Source organism: Ziziphus jujuba, chromosome 4 (genome assembly GCF_031755915.1).
Source record: "Ziziphus jujuba cultivar Dongzao chromosome 4, ASM3175591v1".
Classification (NCBI taxonomy): Eukaryota; Viridiplantae; Streptophyta; class Magnoliopsida; order Rosales; family Rhamnaceae; genus Ziziphus; species Ziziphus jujuba.
In genome coordinates this window covers 12,879,849-12,891,221 of record NC_083382.1, presented here as the reverse complement: position 1 = coordinate 12,891,221, position 11,373 = coordinate 12,879,849, and the positions used below count along the sequence as shown (strand labels likewise).

The window sequence follows — 11,373 nt, the reverse complement described above, 5'->3', positions numbered from 1 at the left end:
AAAATATATATATATATATAATGTAATTCTATTTTGTTACATGAGAATTTCAAAATAGTACGTGCCACTTTAAGTCGGATGCTTTTTTTATTTTCACCAAAAAAAAAAAAAAAAAGTTGGATACCATTTTAAGAAAAAGAATGTTTGAGGGGTTGTCCTTCTTCTTCTTTTTTTTTTGGTCATAAGAATATTGAGGGTTTAAGAATTGAGACAACATGATAATTAAAAAATAATAATAATAATAACAATTATGAGAATGGTCGGGTCGGGCATATCCAACCAACTCCACGAACAGAAAGCCCAAATTCTCGAACCAATAAACCCACATAAAAACCCAGACCGACATATACACCAAGTTTTTTGTTCGGTCCGAACACCGACCCAATGCCACCAAGGCGAAGCTCCTGGACCATCGACCCGGACATCGACGGAATCGACCTTGACGCTTCCGATTTCGCCGCCTCCGTCCCGCTCAAGAAGGTCCCAAACGGCGACGTTTTCGAGGCCTCGCGTGCCGGCGATGTCGATCGTCTCCGATATCTCCTCGAGTCCGGTGTCAACGTCAACGCTCGCGACCAGTGGGACTCGGTGGCGCTCTACTATGCCTGCCTCGCCGGACACCTCGACGCCGCGCGTATGTTGCTGGAGAGCGGCGCCATTTGCTCCGAGCACACCTTTGACGGCGACCGGTGCCATTACGCGGCGCTGAACTTGAAGGTCAGGAAGCTGTTGAAGGCGTTCGAGGCCAGACCACCGCCTCTGGGACCTTTGCAGGCGGCTCTCAGAGAGACCTTCTTGCGGTGTGGTGCTAACAGGGCCTACTTGGAGCAGGCTGAAAATAATGGTCAGCTCCAAATTTCGGGTACGTTTTCTTGTTGTTTTTTGTTTGTGTGTTTGTGTTGGAATTGGGTTTTTGATAATTGGGTATCTTATTTCACCCCCAAAAGCGAAATAAAAACTTGATCTTTATTGTAAAACAGAGTGATTCAAGTGGTTTGGGAAGTTTGATTTATTATTATTATTATTATTATGAAATGTATATTTGTGGAATGGTGGTTAGCAAGTAGAAATTCAGAGTTAGGCTGAAGAAGAAGCAAGTTTTGGAGTTTGTAAATTAATCTTTAGTGAACATTTAAGGATATATGAAAAATCGTAAGCATCTGTGAAATGATACTAAGGATCTTACCTCAAATGAAGGGTAGGTTTGAGGGTTGGGAAAATACTTGGAAGACCATCAGGCTGCATGGACTGGATCAAATTCTCTTTCAAGCAATTTATTTTGTTGTTAAAGTAGGAGGGAGCTTCTGGATCAAACTTAACAGTGATATCAATCTGAAACAGTGAAAGTGAAACAACGCCTTTTGTGTTTCTCTCTCATTTTCTTTATTTTGGTCGTGAAGAGGCACACAACTTTTTAATTTCTGTATCTTTTTTTTTTTTTTTTGTTCGAAATTTTGGAATGCAAAATATATGGTGCTTTAGTGCTTTTGCATTCCATGCATTTGTGAAGGGTTTGTTTTTTTGTATAGAACCGGTGAGCCTATCAACTAGAAGTCCGATATTAGAAGATAAAGTAATTGTGGATCCATAGATGTTGATATCTACTGGAATCAGCATTTAAAACTATTGAGTGTATAAAACTGATGATTGACATGAAGTTTTATGCCTTATGGGTAGGTTTTTCATCAAGTTGCGCCTCCAATTCCAACCACTTCCCTCCAGATGTGGTATTTTTTGTGCAAGGTAGGCCTGTTGAAGCTCACAGATTCATATTGAGTGCTCGGTCGCCATTCTTTAAGAGAAAGTTTGAGACCGATTGGAGACATCGCAAAGAAGTAAGATTTGCTAGGGAAAAGTTATCATATCCTGCTCTTTATAGCCTCATCCATTTCTTTTATTCAGATAGACTAGAGATTTCAGTGGATGATATGGAGGATCTTGTGAGGATCTGCAAAGTATGTAAATGTGAATCTTTGCAAAGGATTATTGAGAAAGAACTTATTCATCAAAAGTATGCTGAGTACAAAGCATTGGGAGATGTCGACAATGCTCAGAAACGGTTCATCTTACAGGGTGTGTCCCTTCCTGACGAAGACCGGCTTCCTGGTGCATTGAACCAGATCCTTCAAATTTCCCTTGCCAATTCCACCAGGGAACCTATCATAGAAAATGGCATTTCAGAATTAGTATCCTGCATTGGTACAATGCATATTGGTAATTTTGTAGATGATCTTGCAGATGTTTGTGTTAGAATTGATAAAAGGATTTTCCGTTGCCACCAAGTGGTTTTAGCATCAAGGTCAGAATACTTCAAGGCAAGATTATCTCGGGTGAAGGATTTTCATGAGGGAAAAGATGGGTTACCCATTGATACCCTTCCATGTCTTGAAGAACATGATTTAAGCATGGAAGCATTTGAAAAAATGATCGAATATATGTAAGTCCATAGAAGTTGCATAGATTATTTGGGAGACAATAAAAAATTTTAAGTTGGTGCTTCAGTCAAAGCATTTATTGACTGTTTTAATAGATACTTCCTGGCTGCCAATATTTATTGTCCTTGTTTTATACACATTTAACCATCTTTTAAATCTTCAACTGTTTAATGTGATGATATCCTATGTTCTTTTTATATTAGCTTCATATTTAATTGTCATGTGTCTTATTTTGAATCCTTGGTTGGTACAGGTATACTGATGGTTTGAAGGATATAGACCCTCATCAGGTGTCTTATATGTTGATCAAAACTGATTATAACATTAACAATTGCCATAACTTTACTCTTATACTTTTCTCTTGTTTTTTGGTTTTTGGTTTTTGTTTTTTGGTCTAATACCTTTTTTATCATAATAACTGAGCAGGCTGAGGAAATGTTTGATGCTGCTTCTAGATACTTACTATTTCCTCTTAAGCGTGCTGTAGCTGATGCTCTGCTGCCGCATTTGGAAATGGTTTCACCTGCAGAACTATGCCATTGGCTGATATTATCAGACATGTATGGTGCTCTTATTTATTTTCTTTTCCTTGGATATCATGATCAATTGATATTGTAATTGTTATTTCTTTTGCTTTGTTTTGTAATTGAGAGGGATAAGCCTACGCGTCCACATTCACTCGTGTATGAAATTGGGGAGGGAAAAAACTGTTATTTTTACTCCCTTTCTTCCGCATGCTATGTGTAATGACGCAAAATACCTTGTTATTTCATCCTAGGTGACATCAAATGATGGACTGGCTGAATGGATTTTATTGGGATTTCTATGTAATCCTAGCATTCCCATGATTCGGATGAGCATATATGTGTAACAGCTCTGTAATTTAAGCATATTTGTGTTTACAGGTATGGTGTTCTGAAGATCCGTGAGTATTGTTTAGACACAATAGCTTGTAACTATGAGACATTTGCTGATAGTCGTGAATTCCGAGCAATGCTGTTGACACTGCCACCACCATCTGGAGACTCTTCACTTCGAACCACAGTTCCAAGTGCTCCTGGAGCTGAGGTCAATACAGACCAAGTCAATCTTCTCGATGATCTAAGAGAAAAATGGCTTGAAGCTGAAGCTGCTGAGCTTGACAAGAGGGATGAGAGTGCATTACTATTTGACAAGCGCCTTGAGATGCTTATGCTTGTTGCAGAACAGGAAAAATCTGATGGAGGTCTGTCTGACGATATTCAGGAAAGACCTATAACATCTGAATTCCCTCCTGCTGCCACCTTTGTGCCAAGTGAAGAACATAAATAGAAAATTTAGGTCTGTTCAATTTTGTTGTTTCCAAAAATATATTAATGAATACGAGTTACTTAGGTTGAACTTTGCTACTGCGGAGGTATTATACATCTGAGAGTGCTCTAGTTGGCTTTTTTTTTTTTTTTTTCGTTGAGCTGTAACTTAAGTTGCTCGAGCATCCAATAATTGCTACATTTATTAATTTGTTTGTTGTTATCTGTAATGGACTGCTGAATTGTAAATTTCTTTTGAATGTATACTTCTTGATGTTCTCTGTCTTTTGGCTCTGGAATTTGTATACGTTGATATGAGGATTAAAGTGATGAAATAAATATATAGTCTTTAACTATATTGGTGGTCCACTAATGCGGCATTTAGAGAAAATTAATAATATTGCTTTCCTTTGTAAATTAGCTTGCAACCCCATATACGCATAAAATTAGAGTTCGCAACCCCATAGACACATAAAATAAGTTCCATATTAATCTCTGGCTGTAAGTATCCAACAAGCAACCGATAAACCTATTAAGTTTTATTCGAAAATGCCTCTATATAATTGCAACAAGGATGGACAAATAATTTACCAAAACAAAACAAGGATGGACAAATAATGCCTACTTCCACCTTCACATTATTCAGTAAAGTTGAGGTAATTTCCATCAAAAGAATATGCCTAAGAATGTCAAATTTATAAAAACAAAATTTACACGACCCTTCTTTTCTGTGGTTCACGAGCCCATAAAAGACGAGCATTCTCTCCTCTTGCTCCAAACTACCTGCAACAATTTACCTCTGATTTCCTGTCCATCTGAGAAAATGAAGGGGGAAAAAAAAAAGTAAAAAATAAATGTATTTTTTTGTCATTCTTTATCACGATTGTTCATTTTCAACATTATCTGAGGGCTCATCATTTTCACTCTTATGGGGGGATTGCTCATTCCCATCCTCTGGAGAGCCAACGGTGTCTGAAGCAGAATCGTTGATGGCCAAATTAGAGATTTCACCAGCCAAACCTGTTTCATTTTCATTAGACTCATTGGGCGTATCAGGTGTAGAGTCCGACTCTCCTGCTGGTTGCAGCAGGCTCCAGTACATAATGCTTGCAGTCAAAATAAGGATCATTTTCTGGTTTACCTGTGAAAAATGCAGATGATCAAAGAATTTTGATGTTAAATCAAATAATTCATTAATTAATGAATAAAATAAATCGAAATTCATGAATCCCACTTAGCCAAGAAATGTCAGCAGACTCTGAACGTCAGCTCAGGGCTGTCAACTTTAGAGTGGTCAAGTATAAACCTCAAACAAATCCAAAAACTAAGACACAAACATGAATTTGGGCAAACAATAGCTTACACCAGTCTCACATGATGTTAGGGTAAATGTGCTCAGAAAACCATCTTAACTTCAAGATTCCGCATTTTGATTTAACAAAAAGAAAAGCTCGCTGGAGTTGACATATGATAGATAAGTTGAAGACTAATCTACAAAAGACGAACTATAATAGTAGTTTCTACTACTCCATATACAGATTTTAGGTACTTGGTCCCTCTAAACCCAGATACATACAATATTAAGATTTTATACATCTGACATTTCTTATTACGTAAGAGACAAGATGAGTACATAATAACATCCATGGTCCAGAAAAATACTCACCTCTATGATATCCTCTGGTAACAAAAAGATGGAGCAGCCAAGCTTTCGAGCAACACTGATTATATACGTTGCATTCAATTTCTTATCTTCATCTGCAATTTGAGTAATAATGAAATGAGAATCTTTCACCAAAGTTCTGATATTAAACTATCATTCTCTTTGCAACCCATTCTAGATTAGAACCCCTTGCTGATGGAATTGCAAGCCCAATTTGGAATTCCCATACAAACAGGTCCATTGTCCATCAGATATGGAACCTGACTTACCAGTTTCCCCCTTCGTGACAAGACTCCAGTTGACCACCCTTGGCTCCACAGAACTAAGAAGTTCGAGGAAGAATATCCCATTTGAAAGGTTCTTATCCTAAAAACAAAAGGTTAAAATTATAAATAAAACTTACCAATATGGTGAAAACAGATAGTATAACAGAATCATCTTTCACTTAATACCTTGAAACTCTCCATTTGTGAGGTTCTACCTGCTTTCTTCACTTTGTTGTTTGCCCAAAGTAGAATATCAGCATCAGTAATCTCTTTACCTTGGGAGTGCGACCTCAAATTTTTCAATAGTTGGAGCATGGAAAACCTCATCAGCTGCCATAAATATGCTGGGGAATATGGGATACAAGATTTAAATTGTAATCCAAAAATAATCTAAAAGTATGACCTTTCATTTATTTATTTATTTTTAAAGAAAAACAGAAAAAAAAAAAAATTTGAAACCCTTGATTAAGATCAAAAGGAAAAAGGGAGAAACCCAGAGGAAATTTATAATAAGCAAAACAGACATCTTCCAACAAGAGCATATTCTTTCCATGTTGAAGGGCAAAAAATCTTTGAATTCATAGAATTATTATTATTATTATTATTATTATTTTTACTGCAACATAAAGGCACCCTTCTATATCTCTCAGCAAGTCAGTATTCTCTTGTAAAATGATCAATCTATCAAACAGTAATAACTTCCAAGCAAAACTGACTGCATGTTCCTAACTCCGATCCCACTTAATGTATAAAAACCAGTTTTCCTTAGATTGTAAGTTATCATAGTTTTCGTGAAGTTTCAAAAAAAAAAAAAAAAAAAAAACAAAAAACAAAAAACAAAAAAAAAAAAGGAAAAAGAAAGAAAAGAAGGGATATCCTCATATATGTAACAAATATAGAAAACCTCCACTTACATACATTTATCTCTAGTGATCATATAATGATCATATCGCAGAAATTAACATTAAATATACTCTTGCTGCCATAGGACTTTAATGGAGTTGTCCACTAATTTACAATTGAAGTGATTAAGCAAAATGGACTTTATATTCTTTCTATGCACTTAAAAATTCAACATTACCAACCAAGCAAATCTAACGATATGGCATCCTCTTACTCATTGTAAAATGCCACAAACTCTATAGATGCATCATAAATTGTTTATGGTAAACTACAGAGTAATAATAGTAAGATAACACCAGTCCTATGAGGAAAATTTTCTCACTTACCCAATATGAGCTTCTTATTTCCTTGCACAATATCATTCCCAGCCACATTGACAAGAGAAAAGTTTAATTCCTTCCCAATTTTTATAACTTGGTTGCAATTCTCAACTTTTCTAAATGGCATCTTTATAGGAGGCTTTGTTGCCTGCTTCCAGTTGACCGAACCTTCTGAAACTTTGTCAAGGACTTCTAACAGGACCCATCTGCATGCTCAAGGGACACAGACCAATCAAGACTCAACAACACTCTACATGTATATGTTCTAGGAGGAGGGTATGGGGAGAAGAAGAGAGACTAAGAGCCTCACCCATTTCGAACATCCTCAAAAACATTATTGACATAGGTAGCAGTTCCAAGACTGTTAATCCACAATCGGAAGCATCTCTCTTCCCGGGAAGTTTGGGCATCATCTGTCATCATCTCAGCAAAGGACATTTTTTTGGAATCAACAGTCAAGCCATTCCTACAGAAGAACACAATTGACACTTACACCAGTATAGAATGATAAAATTCAAATAAAGGTATGAACCAAAAAGGACCAAACACAAACAACAAAGACTGAAACATTAAATATAAACTGAAGTAGTAGCATTCTTTCTTACCTGTGCTGGAATATTTGTGCAACAAATGCCAGATTAAGATTTGGGGAGCCCTCAACAATGTCCTTAGGTGTCAGGTATCTTTTGCAATCCAATTTCTCAGCATGCTCAAGTACCATGTTTGCTCTTTCTGCAGGATCCCTAGTGTCTAAGGCAGCAGGGCCAGAATGCTCTGGTGCAAGAGCATTAAGCAGGTAAGCATAGGCCTCTCCGTCCTGCAAATGCATAAACATTATAGCATCATCATACTTACAAGAGACAGCATTCCTGAAAACATGATAAAAGCACATTTGAATATAATTATTTTATTTATACCATTATCTGTAAGTAGTAACTAAGTCATTAAATTTTAACTGCGAAGTGCCTTGGAAGTCATTAACAATTAAATCTACACTGTTACCTTAAAACTCATATTAGTGGAAAATTAACATCAGAACCAGCATTATAAAACCAGGTTTCACTAGTTTTCCGTCATTTTATAGAGCCACAAAAAAGCATGAATCCAAAATTCTCTATTGCTAAGGCATGTATTCTTTTTTTTTTTTGTTTTTTTTTTTTAAAGAAATGGGATAATTTTTTGTTTTGGAAAAAAAAATGTATAATACAAAGAGAAACGGTATATCTATATTCATTCAACCACAAATAACTATCCTTCTAACAAGCCCAGACAACTCACAAAACAAATTTCCACTAGTAAATTAGAGAAGTTTCTCTTACCTTCACATCAGAAGAGAAGTTTGTGACTTGTTTCTCATACCCAGCCTTCTTAAGATGGAAATTCATCCATTTCAACAAAACCTTCTCTGGTGGTAAACCCATGAGTTCCTCCACATCCTGAATTATAAGCATACGTAATAACTTAAGTAAATCAATTATATGCACTTAAATGAATAAGAATAGTAAAGAAAAATCATCCATCATCCTTGTATTATCAACATAGAAGGAAAACCAATAACACTTCAATAACCTTGCTGTCATCCACCAGTTCCACAAGTTGAGGAGTTTTCTTTAGATTGAGATCAGCCAAAAGTTGAATCTGATGTCCAGAAGATGCAGTGAGAACATAATTAATTGTTTTAGCCATGGTTTCTATGTTCTAAGAGATAAAGTGCAAATAGGAAGATGGAGTCGTCCAATTGAATACCTTAATTATTTGAGAAATCAATCCAAGTACAAGATGTGGCTGGAAAAATAAACATATAGAGATATAAATGTTACAGTAGAAGATAAGCATACTACCGGAGAAAATTTCAGAACAAGAGAAATAAAGAATACAAAGCAAAATTCCAATTGGTAGCTAGCAGTAGTTCAACTTACTCTTGCCTCAACCAAGTCTTGTGTGCCAATATTAACTACTGTGCAGCCAATAGCCTTTGCAGAATTAAGGCAAAGGGTATGGTTCTCATTTCTCTCCCATGGATTAAGGACACCTTTAGTGTTAATTGCTCGCTCATCTATAGTCCCAGGAACAGCTACATTAATAAGTTTACTGCATGAAGTGACTAAAAGCATCAAAAACTTGAATATGTCCATCTATTCTTGCAAGCAAACAATCTCCACAGGTTTTAGCACACCTACCACAGAAGAACTCCATCTTTAGCAAGGTCAAACAAAGCATTTGAAGATGGATCTATTGGAAGATACTTCTTCATGTATGGATCTTCAGCCAGGTAGCTGTTAATGTGGGCAACATAAGAAGACTTCTCGGATACATTAATTGTATGCTGGAAAGTAGTTGTGGTTGCCTTGAGAAATGAAGAGGAATTCTTTGAACCGCCTGATTTAGTTGTAGCTCGGGCTTGCAAATTCAGATGTGCCTGCCAATTAAATTTTCCAAGAGTAGCTTAAGAATTCTGTTTCCTCCAACAAAAATGAGAAAATGACATCCACATAGAAGGACGAAAGAAAGTTTGCCCATTTAGTATCTACTACATTGATTGTCTTTTTATATATTTATCAAAAGTATATTTCATCCTACCCCAAATGAAAAAATTCTGTTAGAAAACATTAAAGAGAAGCATGCAATGCCATTCTTCAAAGACTTACCCGAAGGAAGGATTCGAAATCAATCTCTTCATCCATGTCCTTACACGACTCCTCCAAAACAGCCTTAATCTCATCCTCAGTGAACATTTCACTGAAAGCCTTCAATTTCACAAAAAGAGCTGGCAAATCTCCCACTGTGACTCTACCCGATTGAGTCCTTATTGATAGGAACTAAAAACCAATGCAACCCATTTCACATGTCAACGGAATATTGCAGCTTGATCATATAAATTTTCCAAACAACGCATACAACATAATAATCCAAGAGCCCAAAATACAAAATATTTTATAACAATAAAGAGAAATGCTTACTCTGGATTTGAGGGTGCGAAGCTCCACTTGGGTGAATTGGCTCTGTAGCCATGGATCAGAAACAAGAACACCCACAAAACTAGACATTTTCCTTTTTGTTTGAGCAAAATTCTAGCCACAATAATGAACACTGATTGCCCACCAAAAAAAAAATTGCACTCAAAGCCTATACACAGACTTATACATCAGAACCTGAACAAGTTAGCGGGAAATTAGTAAACGAACAAACGCTAAGAAAAACGCAAACTCGGATCCAAAATAAGCGAAAAGAAAAAAAAAGAAAAAAAAAACTGGATTAAACAATCAAAGATATATGTAACTTAACGTGCAAGGACATGAAATTACGCGTTTTTTCTGGATTGACCCAGATGGTCGAATCAAATATAATATATATAGAAAAAACAAAAACAATCAAAACCCATGTATTAAAAACGAGGATTCATATACAGAAATGAAAGAAAAACATACCTTTTTCCTGGTATACATTAGGGAACTAAAGCTGAAATTGAAGTGCCTTTGTCATTGTATTGGCAAGATTACGGTTTGTTCTTGAGAGAGAGAGAGAGAGAGAGCTATGAGATTTTTTGGCTTGGGAAATGAAAAAAGAGAGGGAGAGAAAAGCGGTGGTGGCGATAGGACAAGCGAATAGCCAGGGGAAAGCGAAGCAGAGCCAGAAAAAGAAGGCAAAGGGAAGGGAAGGGAATGAAGAAAAAATGGTATTGAAGCCAATATTGCTTACTACTCGCTGCTGCTATGACATCTTTCTCTGTCGTGTCAAATATTGAAAGCCACTCCCCTTCATTCAATTTCCGTGTGGAGCGTTTTTTTGGCACCTCTTTTTTCACACCAACACAACACAACCCATTAAAGGAATCCCAAAAACATAAAATAAAAACAAATCCACTTTTTAGGAATCAAATCAAAATAATTACCCACTTTTTTGGCTTTTTTATCCTAATAATTTCAATAATATTTGCGAGTTTAGATGGCGTTCCAAAGTGGTTTTTGGTAGGTTTGTTAGTTAAAAAACCAAAAAAAAATACATAAATAAAATATGTACTGTTACATTGGCCATTTTTAATTTTATTTTTTAATAGTATGTCATATACTATGTACCAAATAACTTTTATCCCAATTGTCCAAAATTCCCTTTTTTGTTTTCATATGGTCATTGAAAAGTGGAATTACCTAATAATGGAAGTCATAAGCTTTTTTAAGCCATAATTCCTATCTACTCTACCAAAATTTTGTATTTACAATTCCTAGGACGATGATGTTGCACAAAACAAGTGATTCTCATTACCCATTCTAACATTTCTTGAGCAAAATGACTTTTTTTTGGGTAATAAACAAAAAAAAAAAAAAAACATTTTTTCTTGAATTTATGGTAAGAATTATTATATGAAGAAACAACCATGTAGACTGTTTTCGAAAAGATTATAATTAAACTTGAATCATGTTGATGGGTTAGTGTCTTCTTTTTGTATTTATGATCTCTTGGATATCTTTTGAGAGAATAAAAATGATAACAATTTTT

General features: G+C 35.8%; 2 protein-coding genes across 3 annotated transcripts; one reads left to right on the top strand and one right to left on the bottom strand.

Annotated features, from left to right (window-relative positions):
• Positions 1-342: 342 nt before the first annotated feature.
• On the top strand, positions 343-4,009 carry LOC107409461 (BTB/POZ domain-containing protein At2g04740). 2 transcript variants are annotated; one of them, XM_048471307.2, is made up of 6 exons: positions 343-862; positions 1,678-1,743; positions 1,903-2,437; positions 2,689-2,725; positions 2,862-2,995; positions 3,341-4,009. In XM_048471307.2, exons 1-6 carry the CDS (start codon positions 385-387, stop codon positions 3,744-3,746), a joined length of 1,656 nt encoding a protein of 551 aa, XP_048327264.2. In that variant the 5' UTR covers positions 343-384; the 3' UTR covers positions 3,747-4,009. The 2 variants fall into 2 exon arrangements, with proteins under 2 accessions (XP_048327264.2, XP_048327263.2); XM_048471306.2 differs by having other exon boundaries at positions 1,678-2,437.
• Positions 4,010-4,232: 223 nt separating this feature from the next.
• Positions 4,233-10,682, bottom strand: LOC125421794 (fimbrin-5). The gene is made up of 15 exons (XM_048471305.2): positions 10,305-10,682; positions 9,837-10,028; positions 9,525-9,695; positions 9,057-9,295; positions 8,796-8,967; positions 8,623-8,661; positions 8,446-8,514; positions 8,196-8,312; positions 7,482-7,693; positions 7,187-7,342; positions 6,883-7,082; positions 5,840-5,997; positions 5,657-5,753; positions 5,391-5,482; positions 4,233-4,865 (listed from the first exon to the last, which is right to left on the bottom strand). The coding sequence occupies exons 2-15, from the start codon at positions 9,921-9,923 to the stop codon at positions 4,602-4,604; spliced, it is 2,073 nt and encodes a 690-aa protein (XP_048327262.2). The 5' UTR covers positions 9,924-10,028; positions 10,305-10,682; the 3' UTR covers positions 4,233-4,601.
• Positions 10,683-11,373: the final 691 nt, after the last annotated feature.

Bases quoted from the DNA above. Each gene is read 5' to 3' on its own strand.
- LOC107409461 (XM_048471306.2), top strand. From the start codon at position 385: ATGCCACCAAGGCGAAGCTCCTGGACCATCGACCCGGACATCGACGGA. The intron at 2,438-2,688 runs GTAAGTCCATAG...TGGTTGGTACAG, and splicing joins GAAAAAATGATCGAATATAT to GTATACTGATGGTTTGAAGG. The intron at 2,996-3,340 runs GTATGGTGCTCT...TTGTGTTTACAG, and splicing joins TGGCTGATATTATCAGACAT to GTATGGTGTTCTGAAGATCC.
- LOC125421794 (XM_048471305.2), bottom strand. From the start codon at position 9,923: ATGTCTAGTTTTGTGGGTGTTCTTGTTTCTGATCCATGGCTACAGAGC. The intron at 8,968-9,056 runs GTAGGTGTGCTA...CACTTCATGCAG, and splicing joins AAAGATGGAGTTCTTCTGTG to TAAACTTATTAATGTAGCTG. The intron at 7,343-7,481 runs GTAAGAAAGAAT...GTTCTTCTGTAG, and splicing joins GCACAAATATTCCAGCACAG to GAATGGCTTGACTGTTGATT.